Genomic DNA, 23,390 nt, shown 5'->3' with positions numbered 1-23,390 from the left:
AGTGTGTATTGTGCGTTTTTTTATTTCTTTGTTTTTCCCTCTCTTTTAAACAATTCCAGGTACATGGGCCAGGTGTGAATTAGAGGTAGCGCAGCACAGACTGAAGGGGATCCTTGAGAGGTTTGGATGTCTGCTGAGTGGAGGGTTATTTAGCAGGACACTTCGGCGGACTTGCTCACGCCTTGGTCCACGTTGTTGTTGGCCGTGGTGTCCATGGAGCTGTCTGTGTGGGAGCGGCCGTGCGGATTCTCAGCCGTGTGGCTGCGGCTGCGGCTGCCCTCGTTGGTGTGGGAGCGGGAGCGGTTTCCCTCGCTGGTGTGGGAGCGGGAGCGGTTGCCCTCGAACGAGGTGACGCTAGAGCCAGAGGCAGTGCGGGAGCGAACAAGGCGGGTCATGCTGGCAGCAGGCACTGAGGGAAGAGGAGAAGAATTTACTGACGTCTACTTTCCCATTTGCTCTCTACCTTTCATCACAACCTTCAAGAAGATTTGCAGAATTTTGTAATAAATGTATGGCGAGCATATAAATTGCCACGTGTTGTTACAATGAAAGCAAGCCATCCAAACAGATGCAGACAATTAAAATTGGTTCTACTTTCATCAGCAAATGCAAACGTGTCCGTCATAATTATCAAATGAAAGTTCACACTGACACCATTTAAACTAAACAGCGAATACTTTGTGCTTGAGAGCAGTAGTGCAAAGTTGTCAAATTCAATTCGACCTTCAGCAGGCTGTCTTGACCATGTCTACATGCCCAAATTAACTGAACTGTTCCCGTGTGATTGGCTGATTAGTTATTAAATCAGCTGAATGGCTGTGTATAATAAAGTTGCCAGTGGGTGCACATATGGTCTATGCTTTGAGCATTAGTTACATCATAGTGAGTACATGCCCTAATCAATCATAAACACAAGGGGTGCGAAGGCTGTATTGGGGCATTATTATAATCACCTTATATTTGTGTGTACATTGGTACAGTCAAGCATTCCTGTTCCCAAATTCATTAATCACATTACAGTCAGAAATCAAACAACTGAGTCACCTGCAAGAGTTACACAAGATACTAAAGTATCTGAATAATCAAACATGCGTTGAACTCACTTTGTGGAGCGCATTTGACAAATTGCAAAAATTCTCAAAGGGGGCATTCTCAGAGCAGTTCATCATAAATAATTAATTTTGGCACGCAAAGAGACAAGAATGTGACACTCGAGTGCTCAGATCTTGTGCATGTCCTTCTTAGGGTAGCTGTTTGTGCTGATGCGTGGGAATACGTAAGATTTAATGTGCTATTCTAAACTAGAAATTATATTACTGGTCTCAGCAACGTAATGAGGAGCCTAACAAAATTAATTAGTGCATTAATGTTTTCAGAGTGTTTGATTTTCAACACTGGATGAGGTGAACTCTAAGGCTAAGAGATCTTTCTCTCACCACAAGGTGGCAGAATATACATCTTTTACAGAATTAAATCTGTAAGCACCGGTGATGGCAGGCATTTTTTTCTGTGTCGTTTTTATTTTCATGCACGTTGGAAGAAGAAAATTTAATCTGAACATATCTCAGTAAAACAAAGTGAAAGTATGTGATACTTACTGTATCCCATGCCCTGAATGAAGTACTTGAACGCCTCGGTCAGCTTGCCAGGCTGCAGAGAAGAACAAAGATAATCGGTCCTCTTGTCAGTAATTATTATATTTGTTTGCATAACATTGACAGGTTCAAGCTCTCAGCCAGCAGCTTACTTCCCAGGGTCTGTGATATGACAGCTGTTATGAACAGGTGCTGTGCAGTTTGGAGGATTACAACCTGACAACTGTGGTTCATGTCTGGTACTTGTTAATGCTCTTAAGTGCCACCCTCCTACGCCATCCACCCCTCCACCTGACCCCGTGTACTGATTATCCAGCCCTGTCCAGCCTGCTCTACAGCATCAATGTCTCTCATGTCATTTCCCCCTCCCTATTTTCTTTCTCACACATACACACCTGGTCAACCTGGGGCATGCCACCGCAGTCGGCCATCTGGGGAGAAGAGTAAAAGAACACAAAATTAGAATTTTGCATGTTGTCACTTGTGTATTCGTGCAGCATCGTGCACACTCCATAACCCCCCACAGCGCTCATTAAGTCCAATTTGAACACGCAGAACCGTTAACCCCAGTAAAAGGCACCACAGCCATTTGATTTGAGATGCGGTTCATAAAAAGCTCGCCACAGGCCAGCCGAAGTAGGTCAGTGAGCTCTGGGGAAACGTTCAGCTGTCATAACACTGGTTAATATATCACCAGGTAAATGCTGAGCCAATGGAATCTTATCAGCAGATGAGTTTTCATCAAGGCGGTTATAATCTGGATGAGAATAGGAGACAGGAGGTGTGGGGTAAAGGCCACAACAGAGGGAATGGAGTGGGGCCCTCACCTTAAGAAGGGTGGCCTTTGTGGGGTCCAGCTTAGTGTTGCACTCAACCTGCAGGAACAAACGCAAAACATTTATTAGGCAAATGATGTGTGATGACCAACAAGTTTTTAATGTTGCTTGCTTAATCCAGTTATTCCTATGGATAATATATACTAACAAATACGTTTTGGATTTGGGACCCGTTTGCAGCTGAAAGCAGCAGCAGTCACACAAATCTCTTAACTTTAACAGATTAAAGCTGATCTGCATCACTCCGTTTCTGTTTCCAATTCGGTTCTTGCCTAAGACATGCTAAACTGTTGTCCTTAAGCACTTAGCCTTGCATATCTCTTGGGCTTAAGCAGACGACTGAAGCGAATGGAAAACACGTCCAGCACAAGTTGAACCGTGTTAACGGCAGTGGGAAGTCTAATCATTAGCACTTGAGCCGTGTGAACTCACCACGGCCTCCACGGCAGGAGAGCTATCGCCAACCACCAGCAGAGAAGGGCACCTGGATAAAGGACACACAACCACACAGTCAATGTTTCCGTGTTAGAAATAACATTGTTTCATTTAAGCTGATGCCATTTTTGAGAACAACTTACTTGAGGGTTCTGGCATGGCTTCCAGGGACTGGCCTCTCAATTTCCAGATCCCTTCGACTGTAGACAGACACATCTGTTAGTGTGCAGAACACGCTACTTTCGGCTGCTCCCTAATTCATAAACGTTTTAATTTAGCTGTTTTTGCACCGGATGGCCTCCCTGACTCAACTCCACAGGGATCGGTATCTCAAATGTGTACAGCACTACACTAAGGAGCCACCACACTTTCCATTAGAGTGTATGAACTCAAACACCAAGATTATATCATGAAACATTTACATAAACTAGATGCTGTGCTTACCTTTCATAGGACTTGACAAAGAGATGCAGGTTAAACAGGTTCATGTCATTCATGATGTGGTGGCGGTATGTGGCAATTAGATCATGGTTGTGGTGGATTTCCTCCTGCGGTACCCAAAACAAAAGACGGGTTTAACCCACGACCTACAAATTAATCTAACTAAAATCCTAGTTTCAGTTTACAGAGATACTTTAAGCGTAATGAAGATATTAAACAAGAATGTTAATGAGAATTTGAATCTTTACCTTTCCAAACAGGTGGGTGATGAGCATGTCGGGCTCTGCGTGAGTCCAGCCACTGATCTAAAAAACAGAAAAAGCTATGTTTAGCTTTAATGGTTCTGCAAGTTACCACAGTTTTTGGAAATGGTTTGAACAGTTGCAGGTGCTCATATACGCGCATTACCTTGTGTGCAGCCCAGTCCATCCATCCCTCAGCACACGAGTTGATGTTGATGAGAACAAGGCCTTCTACCATATTTGGGTAGTCCAGCTAAAAGATACATAAATGAACTTTAGAAATAAACCACGACACATTTCGCTAAATATGTGCCCCACAACCGATTAAAAAAATATTTTGTATAGCCCATCTATTTATTTATTGTTGCCCAATTTGGTGAGGGTTAGGTTTTAATCTAAAGCTCTTTAATGTTATATTGTGCCCTGTTGAACAATATAGAACTAGTTAAAGTAAAGGCTGCAAAGAGTTAAATGTTGCATCTTTGCCACCTTTGTGTCAGAGGGGGGGGGGGGGGGGGGGGGGGCTTACTATTGAGCACAGTGTTAGTGGTGAGCTGATCTTGTACATTCCTGAGGCTTTCATGGCTCTGCAGGCTCAAGCAATAAGCGGCGGTGTGTTGCCAAAAATCAGCCAAGAGCAGAAACCCCATTAGCCAGCTCTGCTAATCCAAGATTGATTAATACTGAAAATATTAAGTGTGACTAAGAGAGCGTGGGGTAAACTCACAGCAAATCTGGTCAGAATGTAGGCCCCGGCTCCCATGCCCATGCCAATCACACTTTTCAGGCTAGAGTGCACAAAAGTAGAGGGATACTGTTAGAACAACCGGTTAGAAAGTGTCTCAAATATAAAGGGTGAAGTGTCAGGCTGGGAACTGGAGCTCAATTTACCCAAAATGCTTTAAGACCAGTGGGAGAGACTCAGCGAGTTGGTCCATAGAAGGGTACTCATATCTGGGGGAAACAAAAAGGGTATTGTTACAGACACTATCTAATCAGCAATGGTCTTATATTACCGTTATCAAAACCTGACAGCAGTTTGTGTTCAGGTAATCTTAACATAAGGCAAAGTCTCACCATTAAAGCAGAGATTAGGCTGAACAAGAGATAATACTTGTCAAATTAGGTCGCCTTAAGCACATTCGCAGTGATCTACCTGTCGATTCTGAGGTCACAGACTGCTTGACATACATTAAGTGGCTCTCTGTTTGTGACTGTGTGCGCGCATGCATGTGTGCATCTGGCTCACCCAGTGGAAAAGGTGTTTGCTCCTTCATGCTGCCCCGGGGCATCGACGTGACACACAGCAAAGTGCTGCATGATTTCCGCCATGTCCTCATGGTCGAAGAGCGTGTTCCAGCAGGTTTTGTCTGGAAAACAGTGAAAAGATGGAGTTGGATGACTGGTTCTTAATAGAGAGGGAAAGAAGAACTCAAACAGCCTGAATAGATGAGCAAATCTCAGGTTTGGAGGTGCCGTGAGCAATCTTCTTACAAAATCTGACTTCATTACAAAAAAAAGAAAAAAGAAATCATGGAAGACTCCACGAGGAGTCTCCACACCTCTCTCCTACAGATACACAAACATGACCGAGCCTAAAATGATAGCGTGGATACAAGGATTATAAATCCAGCTTAGATACTGTGATGCAAAAGACTTAATATAAAGGTAGTTCAGAGAAACTAATTTCATTTTAATTGGTATGATCATTCAAAACACATAAGGCCTTCGGTTCCACGGCACGTTTCACCAAGATAAAGGAAATAATGAGGTAGGCTTACAGTTCAGGCCGACGTCATGGAAGGTGAGAATGACTGGTCTGTCCCCCTTGGGAACCCCCTTCATTGTACAGTGAATTCTTCCATTAGGAGTCTCCACATCGTGCTCCTATAGATACACAAACATGATCATACTTTTATAGCTCCAGGTTACAAAAGATACATAAATATATTTATATATATTTCTTTAAAGTTACTCCTTGATGCTGGTGCAACAGGGCTGCATAGTCAATATGACAAAGTAAAGCTGTTGCAGTAATATTTGAAATACTTTTGTTAAATACAACCTCCAATAATTAGCCTGTTTTTTTGATGGAAAGTCTAAATGATAGGCTCTTCACCAGGAATAATTTACCCAACCATGCCGCATCTCGTTACAGAGGTTTATCATTCCATTAAATATATTAGCTTTCTATCTACTTTACCAACTGAAAAGTAAGCAAAGCCATTTCAAAAGGCTGGCCACTCTAAAACACAACACATTTTTTCCACATGAGCCACAAAAGAAGAATAAAATAGAGCTTTTTTTCCCGTTTAGCACCTGTGCAACAACTCCAACTTTAGTATCTATTGTCCAGCAGGCAGCATAATCCCACAAATCTGCTGGAAACTACAGCAAACATTTTAATAAAGCTTTTAGTCTACTCACGCTCACTTCAATCTCAGCGACAATCATTTCCACATCAGGATCCTCCAGAACCATGTTTGCAGGAATGGAGTTAAACACCGCTTGCTACTGAAAACTGTAGTTACAGTGGCTCTCTGAGCTATAGATCCAAGAGCTGGTAAGCCTCTGAAGTCGTTCAGCCCTTCAGTGAGAACTGCATTTTATACCCCTGCTGCTTACCAGTTGGCCTAAGCTCCTGGCCTCCCATGGTGCCTTGCAGGCTGGTCAAAACAAGCTAATTCTAGATGAACATATCCTTAAATTGGATCAGCCAATGTCAGAGAGGGGCATCAGCTACTGCGCTGACATGATAAGTATGAGCATGTGATGAGTGGCAAAACATGATGAATAAATGAGGCAGCAGCTATTATTCAGTAATATTTAGGGGAGAAGATTTACAAAAACAAAGACTTAACTTAGTGTTGGTAATTAAATATAGATCCTACACGATATACGGCAGCAAACAGTCTTTTGAGACTAGACTGAGCCCTTTTGATGAAAATCATAGATTTTTTTCTAAATTACACATTCAGTACTTGGTTAAAACTCACCCATAATATATTAAAAATTTAGTTAAATAGTGAAACGAAGTTTTAAAAATTTCTCCAAATATAAATACTGCCAAAATCCACGAATAAATCAGTTTTAAGAACTAGACTAAAAAAAACATTTAAATCCTTTAAAAAAAGTTTTTTTTCTATAAAATCTAAATATGTAGAGTGATTATTAGCTAAAAAATTGCTTTTACATAGTCATTCATTTCTTTATTTCTACTTAAACTGTTAAACTTAAACTGTTTATATGAAGGTTTATTATTAACCAACAGCAGCTCTATGGTGATCCATCACCAGGTCAAGGGTATGTCACGAGACAACCTATTAGGTAGTTTGTTTTTTACCCCCAAACCAGTTCTAACTGCATGGGATCTACTTGACAGGCAGGAACATCCAGCAAGGAGGTAAAACCTAATGTACAGGATTCACCACAGCTCGCTCCACCCACGCTTTGCAGGGCACACTCAAACGTGGAGACTACGCAGTGGAGATAATCCTGCAAGGCAACGAGCATGTGTCTGTGTGTACAGAGTGTTCATAAGCACACACGCACATCTGTGAAACTTACAGTGGAATTTCTTTTTTGTGTATGTGCGTGTGTCCAGGTGTCATGAATGCATTCGCTAATAAAATCAGGGAATATCATCAGAGCCAACTAATCCTGCGTGACTGACTGTTGGAAGCTTAGTCCCCACAGAGACATCAAACACTTGCCCTGGATACTTTAGGTCAACCAATCTGTCAGTGTCACAGCAAAGAAAGTCAGAAGGACTCTGATGGAGCTCAGACTCTCAGTAAAAGAACCCCATCCACACACTGCCTGAGCACAAAACCCTTAAATTCAAATGAAGTTTGAAGAAAAGATTTTTTTAAGTTGAAACCAATGCACTTCTCACACCTACTGTTATTTAAAAACAACACAGATTCAAGAGGCAGCAAATGTTTTCTGACTATAAGGAGCTCTGTACAGGGTGTTGGGATCGCCCCCAGACTCAGCAGCACCAAAACACATGTGGTTTCTCCCGATAGGCTGCATCATCAAATCCAGTTCAACATGCGTTTCATCACTTCCTGTAGCTGCCTCAGTTAGTGGAACCCTAATTAGGTTTCTGTCCTAATAAAATCACAGCAGATAAAAGGTCATTGAGGTAGTGCCACAGCTATGTTAATAATTATCAAAGTATTTCATTTTACCAGCCACTAGATGGTACTATTCAAGGTAAAGTTATGAGATACCAAGCAGTGGATTTAACTGCTAAAACAAAATGTTGCAACTTGTCAGAATAATAAAGCATTTAATGTGTGTTTATGCAAACATACCTTGGTTACAAGCTGCTGCACAGCCTCTCTCAAGCCCTGGAAAGAGAGAAAAGAGGAATGAAAACATAAAAGATAACATGATTACGGTGCAACAAGCTATAATCTAATATCCCGAAGTCGGTTCCCATCACTGAACCCAACCCGAATCAAGTATAATTTTGACTGCACAGTCAACATAATGCATCAAACATAAAGAACATTCTGTGAAATTATGTGAAAGCGAATCATACTGTGGTATTCTGGTGCACATGCATGATTTTCTTATTGCATTAGTTCCATTTTTCTAACACACAGCCGACCACAGACAGCTTAATTGTCTTTTACTGTGCATATTTTGGAAATCTGTGTGTAGATATTTATGAAGTGTTCAGTGATTACTTTCTCATATAAAAGCACCAATATCCCAAAAGTTATATCTAAAGAAAAGTCAAGCTAAGAGGCACAAATAAATCAGCAAAAAGCATGCAAGGCTTGACAGCATAGAACTCCAACAGCTTAAGATTTATCTGAGAGTCACCGTTAAACAAAACTTTGTACAAAACATACCGGCAGCTCCCTGTCAACCAGCAGGGGTTTGGACTCAACAACCTGGATATCATCCATTTCAAAGAGCTGCAGAGCCTGGGAGAGATCGGAGCAATTAGTTAATGACTGGTTCAGCATATTTCTGTGTACAAGGATCAAGGTTTTTATATGCATTACTGTATTTTAAAATAAAAGAGTGATTAAAGGCCTGTTAAAGTACAGTTTTGTCCCTTGCTTTTGCTCTTAAGCGTCTTTAAGGGGACTGCTGGGAGACTTTTGTCAGAATTGAGGAGTTGCAGACAATAGAATGAGGCCTGCTTGAACTTTGGCTGGGTATGTTTCTCCACACGAAAGTAAACAGGGCTTAAGTTTAATATAGTCCAAGACACACTCGCAACATGCAGAGGCTTGCAGCAGTTATCTGCAGTAACATGCGGCTCACATAACGGACCACACCTGAAAGACAGGGCACGCAAGGTGGTTGACAGGCACAAAGCAAGGTTTGGCTGTGAGGGGAAGAGGAAGTGTGATTTTTGGGTAATTCTCACCCTGCTGAAAGATTTAAAAGAAAAAAAAAGATCTACTACACATGCACTTTGAAGATTGGACTCAAGTTAATTATCCACTGAACTTAGAGCTGAAAAAGACCCTCCCTAAATCCAGGTTTCGGGATTGGGCAGATATTTCATAAAAGAACATCAAAGTGGGGCTTAATGACAACATTAAAAGGAAAAGAAAGATGAAGAGTTGTACAGAAGGGCAGAAAACTGGAAGAGAAGCCAGGCTGTGCAGATCATGATGCTGTGTTGGAATAGAGCATGTAGGCTGTGACTCTGCATGCAAATCAAATTAGCCAGTTAAGAGAGCCCTTTGTCCACTTGCCCCAGCAGGCCAGGGGCTTGCCCACTTCTCTCCCACAGCTGAAACGGGGGGGCCATGATGACCAAGACACACATCCATATACAGGAAGCAACTGACACCCTGGTTCCCATCTAAACTTCCCAGCTTCTTTTCAGCTCCCTGCTTGCGCTTCCTGTCACTTTCTGTGTTTATCTTGGTTTCTGTTTGGGTGAAGTCTCTCCGTTTGCCATTTCCAGACTTTGACAATGTCTTTTGTGCTCTCATGCCTCTCTTTGTCTTAACCAACATCCCCAGCAAAAATAGAAAATAGAAAAAAAAACTTAATCAACCTTCAGAATTGCAGAGTGCTCATCAGAGCAAGTTTGCCATTTAGAGGAAGCAACTCATGTTTCAGATATGGGTGTCTGGCAGAATACGCCCTGGGTACACACAAACACCTGTATGCCTGTGTTTCTCTGATGGGGAGAACACACACCAGCGCCAGGCAGCTCTCACAGCGCCGCAGAGGAAGAGGAGTATCAAACAACAGGTTCGTTTGTTCACTGCGGCCCTTCCAAAAACATGGCTGCGGTTACACTGCAGGAGCTTTGTTGAAGAGGAGAAGAGAGCAGCCCCCGCTGAGATTCCACAGCCATGTAACAGAAACCATGTTTATGATTTTCATAATATCGAAAGAAAAAGAAAACGCTCAGGCCATTTTTGATTATATAATTTGAAAAAAATGGAGGGGGGGGGTGTAATTTCCCATGTCAACATGAGCAAACCTCTCGGCCTGTTTTCTGTTTTTAAGCCTTTTTTGCAAACAGCAAAAATAAAACCAGACAAGTAAGTTCACCCATATGGAAAAGTAACATTTATCATATCTGGTGTCTCTTTTTCTTTTTCTAAATCTTATGGGACTTACAGGTGTGCTGTACTTTGATTTACTCACTTTGGTGAGTAAATGACAACGTGGGACCAAATGGAAAACAACAGAAACTAAATTAATGAAATAAAAGCACCCATCTCTTTTCAAGCTTGGCTACCAGTCACTACCCGCCAGCATGTCGACATCAGAGAGAAGTTCTGACAGAGCAGCAGGCTAAGACAACTAGGTCACCTGCTGTTTACACCTGTGATGTTAGCCAAGCTGAGCTAATGTTTCACCTCTTTGAGAGGAGTGCAGAAAGGGGAAGTGTTAGTTTACCCACGCCAGATTCTGAGCCTAAGCAACATGATAGGAGTGCTGCTGCTGTGACATGTTTTATGAAATGATTTCAAACGACTGTCATGGAAAGAGATAAATATTCAACAGTGGCCCATTACATTTAAAACCACCGGCAGGTGGTAATGTCGATGAATAACATGAGATGGAGTGAATAACACTGAACGCAAGGCTGCTCTGCTGCTCTTAATATTGTGGCACACCGAGCACAATCGCTTCCTCAAATTTGGCCACATTGGGTAAAAGACTATTCTCAGATTTTAAGATGAGCGTGTTCCCTCACAGGAATTTTGCTGCAGCAGGGTGCCTTCTTTAAAACCGGCCTCAGCACAAAGCGGTGCCAGTGGCAGCAGTTGTCCCTACATGCAAAGGCTCCTGTTAGAAAAATGTCATTGCAGAAGGAAAGAAACGAAACAAAAGCGGTAACTGAAACAGCTTCGGCTTGGCAGAAGTGAGACTGTTATGCAATCTTAAACAGGAAACAGTGGGAGGATATACGTTTCTAAGAGATGATCCTAAAAGTGTAGCTCAGAAAAATAAATAAATAAAAGAACACAAACTCGAAATTATTTAAAGCATTTTTATTTGTTGACAGTTTGACTTCATGTCAAGGTTTTAGTTTTTCAAGCTTGGTTTCGATGTCTGATTAGGGCAGTTGTTGGCTTTCTGAATATTAAAAAAATATCACCTGACAATGAGATGCTGCGGTTTGAGCTTTAGAGGAAAACAACAACTCTGGCTCAGGTCTTCGTAAAACATCAGCGCTTGTTTTCCACAGTAAATCCAGGAGATGGGGCGTGCTGCTTTAAGCCACAACATCCAAGTTACAAAACAAGCATGGGCTCAAACTCTCTTTGTTCACTGACAGAAAGAAGCATATGTAGTGATTAGATTTGGACAGAGTCTCAATTTCAGAGAGCCAGAATCAAGGGCAGGTCATCCCTTCCCTCCTGTGCCTCCACATACTTTTAAATCCACGAGCCTGCTGCATCCATCTGCAGAAACAATGATTGCTTCCCTAATCTTTGGGAACTCGCTTAATCTGTCAAATCCCTGGTTCTGAAATATCAGCAGAGCAGCAGCAGGCCTGCTGGACTAAGCTCATACAGACCTACATTTTCACTGTAAGAGATAGCAAATTGTGGGCGTCTTCCTCTCTATAGTGAAGTTGGTGAGGAGGGGTCACGCAGATCTGATGGGGATCAGTCTTGTTTTTCTAGCAAAGATTTGTTTATTTGTGCATTTATTTTTGGAACACTTGCCGTTAATACCTTAAGTCAATAAAGAAAATGTTTAATACTTCGATCAGCATCAGCCACAGCCCAGTCTCTCTCCCTCCTCCAGCCCCCACCCTCGTGCATGTTTGTTTGTTTGTTTGTTACATTAATACCAAGGCTAGAAAGCAAAGAGGATTTGTTATGCAACTATCTGGCCTCACGATGAGTGCAACATTTGACATAAAACTGCATGTTTCCCGTGTGCTCGCGTGCCACCAGTGTCACGTGTGACATGAACGTTGATCTACGAAGATCTTTTACGCTTTGCACACATGGTGCCTTCCTTGCTATGAAACACATGCCACAGATTATTTGATCTTTTTTGAGAAACATGCCCAAAAGTGCGAGAAAGCTCTCTCGGAAAATGCACGTGGACATGTAATAGAAAGCATTTTTTAAATGTGCAAAAATAAAAATGTAGTTCCAGATTCTATAAAGGGGTTAGAAAAGGAAAGAAATAATGCAGCCTTAATTTCTTATTTTAGTTGTGTTTCAGCGGTTGCGCACAGACAACGTCAATAACGGGGAAACTGAGTATAAGTGAGCGCACAGTTCCTTGGAACCCCTAAAAAAAGGAGTTCATAGTAGAGTTCATAATTCCAAAAAGAAACCTACCTGTTGGTTTAGCAGATGATTGTCCTGAAATGAAAACTTCCTGAAGAGATGGAGGGAAAAAAGTCCTCAAAACTTTTGCAATCTCTCTCTCTCCTTCTTTCTCTTTGAAACAGCAGCGTTGCTTTGTTTACGTGTAGCGCCAGGCGGATGTATGAGGGAATTTTATAAAGCTTGGGGGCGTGCAGCCCGGCCCACTTTCCCCACCGCCGCCTCTATTGGGCAACACCAGCTGTGGGATTTGAGAATGCAGCTTTCCAGCGGTTGCATGACCAGGAAGCTGTGACTCTCTGGTGAGATGCACGAAAAAAGAACGCCCACCCGATTTATCCCCGGTGACAGTCGACTTTATTTTAGGACTTTTGCCTTCCTATTTTTAGGAATTTAGGGGGCTACCCCCCAGCTCAAATGTTAAAGTGACTGTGTGATATTTTATCTCCCTCTGATCTGTCCTTTGTATACATTCTCACTACGTGCATTGCAACTTCTGAAGACCCACGTTGTCCTTTAATAGTTCTGTTATAGGAAGTGCGCCCCGTTTCTCCGCTGTGCACGCAGGATGCGGACAAAGACTCTAACAAGCATGCTTATCTCTTATTTTTTTCTTTTTCTTAGACCAACCTACAAATTATCTCTACTGTAACTAAGCGAGTGTTTCCACATTCTTGCAGTCGCAGCATGCGACCGTTTTTTAAGATGTGTCTGAGCCATTGTCCGCCCTGTTAGGAAGGCAGCCAGGCCTGCAACCTTGATTTGAGGCCAAGAGGAGATAAGTCTGTACAAAGGGAAGCCCTTCCCTCGCGTTAGATCATAACGCCTTTCCTTGATAAGGCATGGATGTTGACTAATCAAAGCTGGTCTGTCCTATATAATCAATAGCACGGTGGAGGATGTTTTTTTCTGTGTGAGTAGATGTGGAGATGTTACTTCAAGAAACTGCGTGAAACATCTGTTAAGCCCCCGATACAAATGATTTCAGACACATCTGGTGTGAAGTCTGTCTTAAAAGGTTTCACCGCGCTTTTCATTCATGGAGCATAGTTAAACGTGGAGGGTTTTCGTGTGTGGAAATTTCCACATCTGCAAAACTGTGACTGCTATACTGTGGATCTGCTAATAAGTGCTAGTATTGGCAATGACTGTGTGAAAGGTCCTTGTCAGGATACAATAGCAGCACTGTGGACTTGTAATGTGAGGCCCTCAATAGGAACACATCGGATAATAGGCGCATTGGAGGGGGGAAAAATATGAGCACTATGCTAATTTCAGGTCAGTCACTTACACTGCAAGACACCACCAAAAGTGCTGATGGGCATAGTTCAAACAAGCAAACTATATATCCGACACCTTAATGTGTATAAACAGAATGCAGCATTTCCTGTATCTGTGGAGCATCTTCCTAGTTCTGTATCTTCATCCCACTTATTATTTTGAAGCACTGAAAACCTTTGAAAGGCTGCTGTGAGCGATTTAGTGCAACATATGTAGGTCGTGGTGTCTCGGTACACGATAAAACCAGCGGACTTTCACCTGGCTGTGTTTGTGGGAGCAGCTGGTGACTTCTTTCGGCAATATAAATGAAATAAAACTCTTCCAGCACGTCCTGCAACCATCCACGGGTTGTTTGAAAGGATTAAGGTAATTAAGATAAATGTTTAAAAAAAAACCAAAAAAAACCCCACTTGTTCACTCTCTTCCCATTTTGCTGTTTGTGTTGAGTGAGTTTGTGTTCGTTCATTCTTTTTACACAGTGTTGAGGAAAGAACAATAAAACTTAAGATAGTCTAAGGGTACAGAGTGTAAGGCCTGTCATAAAGCAAAAGACTGATATGGGAATAAATAACGTAAACAAAGGAGCACTCAAGGACATTAGATCTTTCCATTCTTGTTTCTCTTTTACCTTTAGCTCTATTTCTAATACAGTAGGACTATACAGTAGTGTCATAGGGGAAATCTGTTTTGTGCCCTCTGTCTTTTTGCAAGGCTTTAATGGGTCAACGGGTTGAAGAGTACTTGATCTCTCAGTTCATGGCTGCTGTTCAGTGCAAACAGAGCAGAAAGTTAGCTTTCTGTACTGAAAGTCAAAGATCGCCCTGACAGCTGTTGGTCAGCAGAAGTGTATTTACACCATACACAGCATGACTGTAGGCTGTTTCCTCACATCTGTTTTTCCTCTGCTTTATTCATTTCGCACACCCAAACCAGGTTGTTTGCATGACTCTGAGCTAGATTCAACTGGTCATGAAAACTGAAATGATGCAACAAGCCTGAAAAAAAAAAGGTGATTTAGACACACATGACATGTGTTTGTAGGTCACATAGTAAGAAACTGTGAATGTGTGAGTAATGCATTATATTTTGGAGAACAATGGGTGTGGACTCGAGCGGTAAATGTTTATAAACTTTTTCTAAAATTAACAAAGTGGAAAAGTGACTTTTCAAAGTTACCAGTAGGGTGCAGATGAATCATTAAACGCAGTGTGCTGGCTGCCTTTGCCTCTCGTGGGTCAAGGAGAGCTTTAAAAGAATAGTTCAATATTTGTGGAAAATACACCTGAAATAAAAAATGAAAAGATTCCACTTCAAATTTTCTGCATTTGAAGCTACGATCACTTTGGTAGCTTAGCATAAAGACTGAAAACACAGGGAAATGACTGACATACACTGCCATTAAAGTAAGTACTTGCACATTTCAGTTCATAATTGGTCCACTTTTCTTTGCATAGTTGTTTTATTTTAGCCACACTTTAGGATTTGTGATAATAAACATCCTGTTAATGGTCATAGCAAAGCGTTTAAATTTGGTTTAAATCTAGACTTTGACTAGGCCACACTCACTGCTTTCGAGTGGACTTGAGGCTGAGTTTCAGATTACTGATCATCAGATCAAGTGCTTTTGAATTCAGGGCATGAACTAATAGCTGCATATACCACCACCGTGTTTAGCTGTTATGATGTTCTTTTCATGAATTGCTGTGTTAGTTTCATGCCAGGTGTAAGAGGACTTGAATCTCACAAAAAGTTAAACTTTTGTCTCATCTGCACATCTGCACAGGCTTTTCCACTTTTTTGGGGAGAGATTTGAGACGAGCCTTTGTGTCCTTCTTGGTCACCTTGTTCTCTCTCGTGGATGCCATTTTTGCCCAGTATCTTTGTTATTGTTGAATCATGAACTCTGACCTTTACTGTTCTTTAGATGTTGTTCTTGGCGCTTTTGTGACCTTCTGGATGAGTCATCAATGCACTCTTAGAGTAACTGGTAGGCTGTCAACTCCCACAAGATTCACCACTGTTCCAACGTTTCTCCACTGGTGGATAATGGCTCTCACTGTGGTTCACTGGAGTCCCAGAAACTTGGAAATGGCTTTGTGTTGCTTTTTCAGATCTTACAGCGTACCTTACTTAGTCACACAGATGCTTTTCAAGTGATTTGTTGATTCAACAGGTATGACAGTAATCAGGTCTGGATGTGTTTAGTGAAACTGAACTCAGCTTCCATGATAATTGACATAATCGCTCCCTGTCTAATATTAACATTTGTTTAAAGATTTGAAGCATTTAAGTGTAAAAAATGAGCAGACTTGCTTTGTGTGGTTATCGTTTTAGTCCTTTACAGAGAGCATCCACATGTTTAGTGAATTTGTGCAATTGCTATCACACATCACACGCCAACAAACAAAACAAACTGTTGCATTTTATTTGATTGTAAAGAGAAGTTATCAGTAGTCATGTTCTCATCTCTTGAATCATAAATTTGAGCCTGACCTGTATTCAATATTGATTGTCTCAATAAGGTGCAGTAAGTGCTCTGATAAGACCGTCCTCTTGATGTTGATAAGGTTGTTACTGAGTGACTAACCAAGGCAAACGTTCCTGATATATAGAATCAGGGAACATTAACATCCTAATAGCACTGTTTGTCTCTGCCTGTGACCTCCTGGGGGCAAAAGTTAAACCTTGCCCACTGAAGTATGCCTTTGTCTTCAGGTATTTATAATTGTCAGCAAATTTTATTGCAGCTTAAGAGAGAGAAGGAGCAGTCTTCTTTCACGAAAGCCGTTTGTCAGACATTGTTGAAAGTAGTTTAGTCACATAGAGAAAGTCACAACCAGACAGTCAGCTGACTCATTCTCAAAGGAGTGGGACAAACCACAATGTGTAAATATTACAGACTCTTAAAAATGGAATCAGCAACCTTTGGCTTTTATCTACACAAGCCGAAAGCACAAGACTGGTAACATATCAAGTTTAACAAATAACCAGTTATGTGCACTGCCCTTTAAAGTCAACCATAATTTCATTAAATTATTAACAAAAGGCAAAACAGTGGCCAACCAACTATGCAGCTCGTTTAAAAATCGTTTATATGAACCACAAGCACGTACCTGAGTACACTTGGTTCATACAGAACAAGATGCAAACAGTGAGCGTAATTGAGCTAACCCTAATCCCCTCAAAGCCACAGTCACTGTTCGTCAAGCTCTCCATCATAGGCCTAATATCTTTATTGCCAGCACCAAGTTTAGACACAGTAAACATGCCAGGGCACAGTGGGTACTGATGACACAGCTAAACAAAGCTGCAGTAACACTCTCAGTGGGTTTTCACACAGTGCCACACTTAAATCGCAGTTGTGTACAGGCTTAGGATTGGTGCAACCCCTTTAAAGCGTCTCTGTTGCCTCTTGCGCTCTATTACATGGCGTCTCTCCCACAAATGTAACTTTTTCAGGAATGTGGAAATCCCACCTAATTCTTCACTTTTTTTTTTCTTTTTTTTTTTTACAGTGAATCTTGGCAGCAGCATCACATTCCAGCAACAGCCACAGATCAGCCTCGACTGACAAAGTTGGACCGCTCGATAAAGTGGAAACTGCACCTTAACCAGCCTGTGTTTTGGTTCCTGAGTAAAATATGTGAGGTCAGAATGCCAGGATATTAGCTGGCAGGCAAGACTGCACCCCACTAAAGGGATGCATGCGGACTGTTGGGCAGATATTCATTCCACTGCACAATTTAATTACTTAGTAAGTTTGCACGTATTGTTGGAGGTAATGGCTGGAGTAATATCTTTTAATGGGAGGGTCTGTGGTCTGTGGCATACTGAGGGGAGACTGTGATAACAGCCCCTGCTGTGTTGCGGGTGGGTTTCAGCTCTAACTTGCCCTTCACACAGGAAATGTTGATGCGCAACAGGAAAACTGTGTTTATATATACACAGCGTGCACGGCTGCTTGGATAACTGGGTTGTGGTTAAGGTGGTGTCCAGCAATATAGATAAGGAAAGGATGGATGGGTGTAGCTGTTGATATAGGCATGAGTAGAATGGAAAGTAGGTGAGGGTCACTGGTGTGGGAATTAAAGAAATTATGGACTGCACTCACTCAGAATTGTGACTATTTAGAGAACGCACCTCATTCACCTCATGTCAAAAGTCAGAGCCGTGTTCGCTATCTACCACCACTGGAAATAGCGGACATGGCTATATAGTTTCAAGCTAAACCCAAAGTGGTTTTCTAACTCACACCTTTAAGGCTAGTCTAGTCTTGTCAGGCAACCAGTGGCAATTGCAGGAAATTTCAACTCCTCTTTAAGAAACGTGGGGATTTTGTTATCTTCTGACAAAGCCGGGCAAAATGTCTGGCTGCTTTGATATATATTTAAAAAACATCTACAAGATATGCAATGACACTCTCACCCGTCTTGTGGCATGAAAACAAAGAATATATTTCCCAACTAGCCAAACAGCTTTACAAGGTACTTAAAAGTTGATGGAAAACCTTTAAAAGGAGACTCTTGCATGGCTCTGTGTCTCTGAAGGTTGTTTTGGTTAAGCACGTGCCCTCACGCGTAATGGAAAATTTACAATTGATTAACTCGGCGCTGGCTAAATTACACATGACTACTTGAAGGAGAAAATTGTCTGCCATGTTTTCAGATCAATGATTGTCAGTTCTGGAGTGGGTAAACCAAGGAGAATGAGGTGACCCAAATAGCCCAGATGTTAATGATCCCTTGTTAGGCACACGGTGAGGATAAACAAACACCGCCCTTGAAAAAAGCAGGTAATGTATTGCCAAAATATGACCGCTGTAAATCAAAGGTCAGTGCTATGCTCAGTACTGTTGATAAAAGTTATTTTAAAAGTACTATGAGGTGCAAAGGACTTGAACGTGCAATTAGCACATGGAATGGGGACATTGTCTGTGAAGGTTCTCGGATATCCAGGTCACTGTAGTTTAAGGAGATTGGAAAGAAAAGCGTCTGGACTTCTTTAAGTTTCTTGAAGACATTTCACCTCTCATCCGAGAAGCTTCTTCAGTTCTAAGAGCAACTGGTGGAGAGCTCTCCACCAGCTGGCACCAGTTGGACTTTCTTTCCAAGCTCTTGAGACAATGGGGACATTGGTTTTTCTGCTAATATGCCCCTTGCAACAGGTGTCCTCCCCAGAGCCTTTTCTCTGATAAATCAATTTTTTAAAAAAAAACAAAGACCCATGGAGTCATGCTTTACTTCTGCACTGGATCGACCAAACTGTAAACTCAGACCTCAATGACTAAACTGAAACTGAAAAAGTAAAGAGGAGAAAAGCCCTGAAAAGCAGTAACACTAACAAAAACGTGTCCATATAGCACGTCCCCCATGTGTTCATGAGAAAACTTTGAACTCACATAATATGTCACCTGACCCACTTGCCCACCCACCGTGGCACTCTCCACTGCTGCTGTGTGCAAGTCTGACTGAAGACATGAAAATCATTAACATGAATAAAAGGAACTTGTGTTTGAACAACATAATGCTGTAACTTTTTTTTTTACCACACTCATGAAGCCATGAAGTTATGCATGTAATGATTTCAAGGAAAAATGTCAAATTTGGATTCATCACCCAATCAGATCTGTTGCCACTGATTTTCAGTCCAGTTCTTGTGTAATGTGGAATACCTCTGCCTTTATTCCCTGTTTCCCTTCCTCAAGAATGGCTTCTTTACAGCCGTCCACTGAGACCATTTTATTTATGTAGCTCAAAATCACAACCACAGTGGGCACTTTTATTGTAAGGCAAAGACCCTAAGAAATGGGGCTTCAGTGAACAGTAGATGGCTCATGTGAACGGCATTTCTTAGGTGCCATGTCAGATGTTTGTTGGATTTTTTTCCCACTTTCTTAAGGACATGACTTTCAGATACTGTTCATCTGTTGTAGGTAGTTTTTCAGGCCTAACAATTCTTCTTTTGTCCTCCACCTGTCTAGTTTCCTCATTATTTAAGCACAAACTCCACATCATGCCAAGTTTGGGTTTTTTTATGTTGTTGTTGTTTTTGGCTAACAGCTCTTTAAGGATCATCTTGCTGGTTGCAAAAATACTATTTTATGCCTCTTAAACAATATATTTCTCATTTTTGTCAACAAAAAAACAGATTAGTAGAAAAACGTTTATGAAAATACAGTTTAAAACTTGTCTTTTGCTTGTTATGTTGTCGTGTGTATCACAATGCTGGTTGGTTCCTTGAGTTGGGTGCCCTTTTTATGCTTGAATGGTTCAAAGGTCAGGGTCGATTGGCTTACCCAACAAAACAACATACCTCTGAAATGGTCAGGTACAAGGACGGGACTGAAAAGCAGCCAATGTCGAAATCGAAATAAAAAACTTTGAAAGACCTTCAGAAATCCTGAAGAACTATTGCTCAAGATAAGAAATAAAGGACTACTCAAGACTTTCACAACTTCCTGTAGTGCTAAACACTGCGTTTGGTCACCGCTTTTCACACAATTCACACAGAAAAATGAAAGATTAGGAATATTTATTTTAATAAAATGTAGGTTAAGGCCTATTGTTTACATCTTTTTAAACGTCTGCGTAATACTGTGTAGTCCATACAAACAAAGCTTGTGCTTACTTCACTTTCACAAGAATCAGTGCACAACAAAAACAGTCACAGGTTAAACAGGGGCATGACCAAAATATCCGCATATGGGTGTTTTGTTTTGTTTTCTACCCTGTCTGCAGCGCATCTCCGCGGGCTGATCCGACAGGATGAAAAAGGGCTTCGAGGGTGACGCCAGCTGCTGTGGGCGGAGCTAGGCGTGACCCCAGACGAGGAAGACGAGTGCGACGTGACTGCCCGGTGCTGTGAAAGGATGTCTACGTTGTGCATATTTATCCTCTTACGTCAGAGTGACACACCTTCAGGAAACCTCAGTAGCTGCTTAGTCGGGACGACAAGCAGGTTCAGAGGACTCATTAGCTGCTCTCTGCTAAACTTCAGAGAGGTTCGAAAAGGGGCGAAGCTCCAGGAAAAGGCGACGCAAACCTCGAGGATTTTTTAGTCCCACACGTGTGAAATCAGTGATAGTGACAGGGGTGTAATGTAGCCTCACCTAACCTCAACTTTGAAACAGCCTATCTCATGTAAAGATGCTATATGATTTGTTATTATAAACCATGGGTGTCAAAAATAAGGCCCAGGGGCCAGAATCAGCCCTGCAAAAACTCCAGTCTGGCCCCTTTGCATTGCATTGCACTGTATTTTCTTTCTTGGGTTTTACAGCTTTTGCTACATTGATACTACACTGAAGTAATAAGTAACAGAAAACAATAACATTTCTGTATTTATTTATTTTTTATTATTTCTCACAACACTATAGTGCTGGTACATGTCTTTCATTTACTAAAGAAGCATTTCTTTATTATCTAGAAAAACTAGTATTAACTAATAAAACTAATATTAACTCAGCAATTAGTTAATGTCTTTAAACTTATAGATAGGGGGGTTTTGCTGGCTTTGAGGTTACAGTTGTGATTTGTTGCTATATAAATGAAATAAAGTGAGCTGAAGTGAAATGAATTGGTCCGGCCTGCTTCAGAAAGAAGTGGGTTGTAGTTGGCCCACAGTGAAAAATTAGTTTGACACACTATTACAGACAAACCAGTGAAAAACCCCAAAATAAAAACAAACAAATGAACAACTGACTATTACAGAGCCATTTGAATGGCGTGACTGATCTGCCCAGTTAAGTAGGTTTAGTAGTCTTTAATGGAAAAACTAAGGCATTAAGTAATAATGACAGTAAAATATTTGTGTAATACACTAGAGGCAGGCAGTCACATGAGAGAATGTGGATGTATGAGGGCTAATATTAGCTCATTTTTCCCTAGTGGAGCGGCCATGTGTCCTGGCCTACTTGTAAACAAGCGGCAGAAAAACCGTGTGGAGATTAACCCGGTGCATCCTCACACACGCAGACATGCAGTTTGGTTTTGTTAGTGAAACAAATCTTCACAGCTTGGTGGGATTGGTATGTGTGTGTGATCCGATATGTTACGTTAGTGTAAAGTAAGGAAGTCCTCGACACACAGAGATCAACGTATCAGTACTAGTTTAATATGCCGGTGAGGATTCTCTGCACGATATAGCGTTCAGGGGATTAAAGCTTGAACCAGTTTACTCAATCAGTAAACAGAAACCTGCAAGTTAATCCTTCACAGTCGACGAGCTGACGAGCTCCAGTTTCCCCTCACTGTGCACTTATAACAAATCTTGCCACTCCTTTTGTGTTTTGTTTTGTTTTTTTGTTTGATATTCATATGAAACTTTGTCTTTTGCTGTAAAATCCGGAGCTTAAAAACACAAAGTGCACAAAATGAAGCATAAATTAGAGAAGAGATGTGAGGCAGTGAAGAAAGAGAAATGCTGTTTTGTCTCCCGTCCCTCTGTGTGTCACTCAGTCACATGCTTAGTGATTCTGTCTGACTGCCAGGCTCATTCTCTGAGTGTAATCTCTGTTGACCAGTCAGAGAAGGGAGCGAGGGCAAAAAAAAAAAGATGGAGGACTGTGTCGCAATCTAGGTCGTCCACTAGTAATCCCACAGGGTGGAGGTTCTGTTGTGGTCATTCACTGCCAAATGCTGAGCTCAGCCAACTCCTCTTCCTTGTGCCTCTGTTCGCTAAATTCTTGTCTCGTGACAGACCTCCCTCAGTTTGCCCTCGACTCACATGCTCCGATGATATCTGCTAGAAATTCCCCAAGTAGGGGGTATTAGTTGATCATTCAGTCCATCTGATAAGTTTGTAATTCAAAAGCGCTGCGTAAGCCCTGAAACAGAGTTCTTGCCAAGCTGATGATTCAGGATGGAGATACAAAGGTGTGAAAAAGTATATAATGCCCTTCCTGATTAGTATTTTATTTAATATTTCTCAAATTTCATATCAACATACCCATTTAAAAATTAGACAAAGACAACCTGAGTAATAAAAAATGCAATTCTGAAATGATGCTTTCATTTACTTATTGACCCCGAAGAGTAATAACTGGTTGTGCTAGCCTTGGCAGCAAGAACTGCAATCCAACATCTGTGATAACTGACTGAATGTTTCACATCGCTGTGGAGGAATTCTGTTTCACTCTTCTTTGCAGCTACATTGGAGGGTTTGGGGCATGAACATCTGTTTAAGGTCATATTAAAGCATTTTGATTGCTTTTAAATCTGGCCTTTGACTAGGCCACTCCAAAACCTTTGTTTTGTTAGCGCTGAGCCCTTGAGAGGTGGACTTGCTGGTGTGTTTCAGATCACTTTCCTGCTGCATGACCAAGGTGCTCTTGGCATTCAGGGTATGAATCCATAGCCAGATATTCATGGTACCATCAATTACTGCAAGTCATCCTGAAGCAGCAAAGCAGCTCCAGACCCTCACACGACCACCGTGATGTTCTTTTCATGAAATGCTGTGTTAGCTTTATTTCAGATGTAACGAGACTCAAACCTTCCAAAAGGTTCAGCTTTTGTCTCGCCAGTCCACAAAGTAAAGAGTTTTGGTGTTGATCAAGATGTTTGTTGGCAAACAAATAATGGAATTCTCCCATTATTATTTTTTGCCCAGTCTGTTTCTTATTGATGAATCATGAGCACTGACCTTAACTGAGGTGTTGTCCTGGCTTCTTTTGTGACCTCATGGATGAGTATTCAATGTGCTCTTGGAGTAATTTAGCAGGCCGGCTAATCCCAGGAAGATTCACCACCATTCCAAGTTTTTTCCATTGGT

The 23,390-nt window shown here is 41.5% G+C and overlaps 1 protein-coding gene across 3 annotated transcripts; it reads right to left on the bottom strand.

Annotated features, from left to right (window-relative positions):
• Positions 1-31: 31 nt before the first annotated feature.
• On the bottom strand, positions 32-12,503 carry ndrg1a (N-myc downstream regulated 1a). Of its 3 annotated transcripts, XM_084919196.1 has the most exons (16): positions 12,351-12,503; positions 8,415-8,489; positions 7,869-7,904; positions 5,331-5,436; positions 4,799-4,919; positions 4,441-4,503; positions 4,277-4,337; positions 3,716-3,802; positions 3,556-3,612; positions 3,311-3,414; positions 3,010-3,066; positions 2,864-2,915; positions 2,423-2,470; positions 1,991-2,026; positions 1,599-1,650; positions 32-409 (listed from the first exon to the last, which is right to left on the bottom strand). In XM_084919196.1, the coding sequence occupies exons 2-16, from the start codon at positions 8,469-8,471 to the stop codon at positions 150-152; spliced, it is 1,197 nt and encodes a 398-aa protein (XP_084775322.1). In that variant the 5' UTR covers positions 8,472-8,489; positions 12,351-12,503; the 3' UTR covers positions 32-149. The 3 variants fall into 3 exon arrangements, with proteins under 3 accessions (XP_084775322.1, XP_084775323.1, XP_084775325.1); XM_084919197.1 differs by lacking the exons at positions 7,869-7,904; positions 8,415-8,489; positions 12,351-12,503 and adding an exon at positions 5,977-6,538; XM_084919199.1 differs by lacking the exons at positions 7,869-7,904; positions 8,415-8,489; positions 12,351-12,503 and adding an exon at positions 5,983-6,537.
• Positions 12,504-23,390: the final 10,887 nt, after the last annotated feature.

The sequence above is a fragment of the Perissodus microlepis genome, chromosome 22, assembly GCF_051167445.1.
Source record: "Perissodus microlepis isolate ML-2025 ecotype Zambia chromosome 22, ASM5116744v1, whole genome shotgun sequence".
Lineage (NCBI taxonomy): Eukaryota > Metazoa > Chordata > Actinopteri > Cichliformes > Cichlidae > Perissodus > Perissodus microlepis.
Note: the sequence above shows the minus strand (reverse complement) of the source record. Positions and strands in the feature narration are given on the sequence as shown.

What these genes read in the sequence shown, in the direction of transcription:
- ndrg1a (XM_084919196.1), bottom strand. Translation starts at nt 8,471, where the DNA reads ATGGATGATATCCAGGTTGTTGAGTCCAAACCCCTGCTGGTTGACAGG. An exon ending in CTGGTCTTAAAGCATTTTGG is followed by an intron (nt 4,338 to 4,440) that starts GTAAATTGAGCT and finishes TGTGCACTCTAG; the next exon opens with CCTGAAAAGTGTGATTGGCA. An exon ending in TCACCCACCTGTTTGGAAAG is followed by an intron (nt 3,415 to 3,555) that starts GTAAAGATTCAA and finishes TGGGTACCGCAG; the next exon opens with GAGGAAATCCACCACAACCA.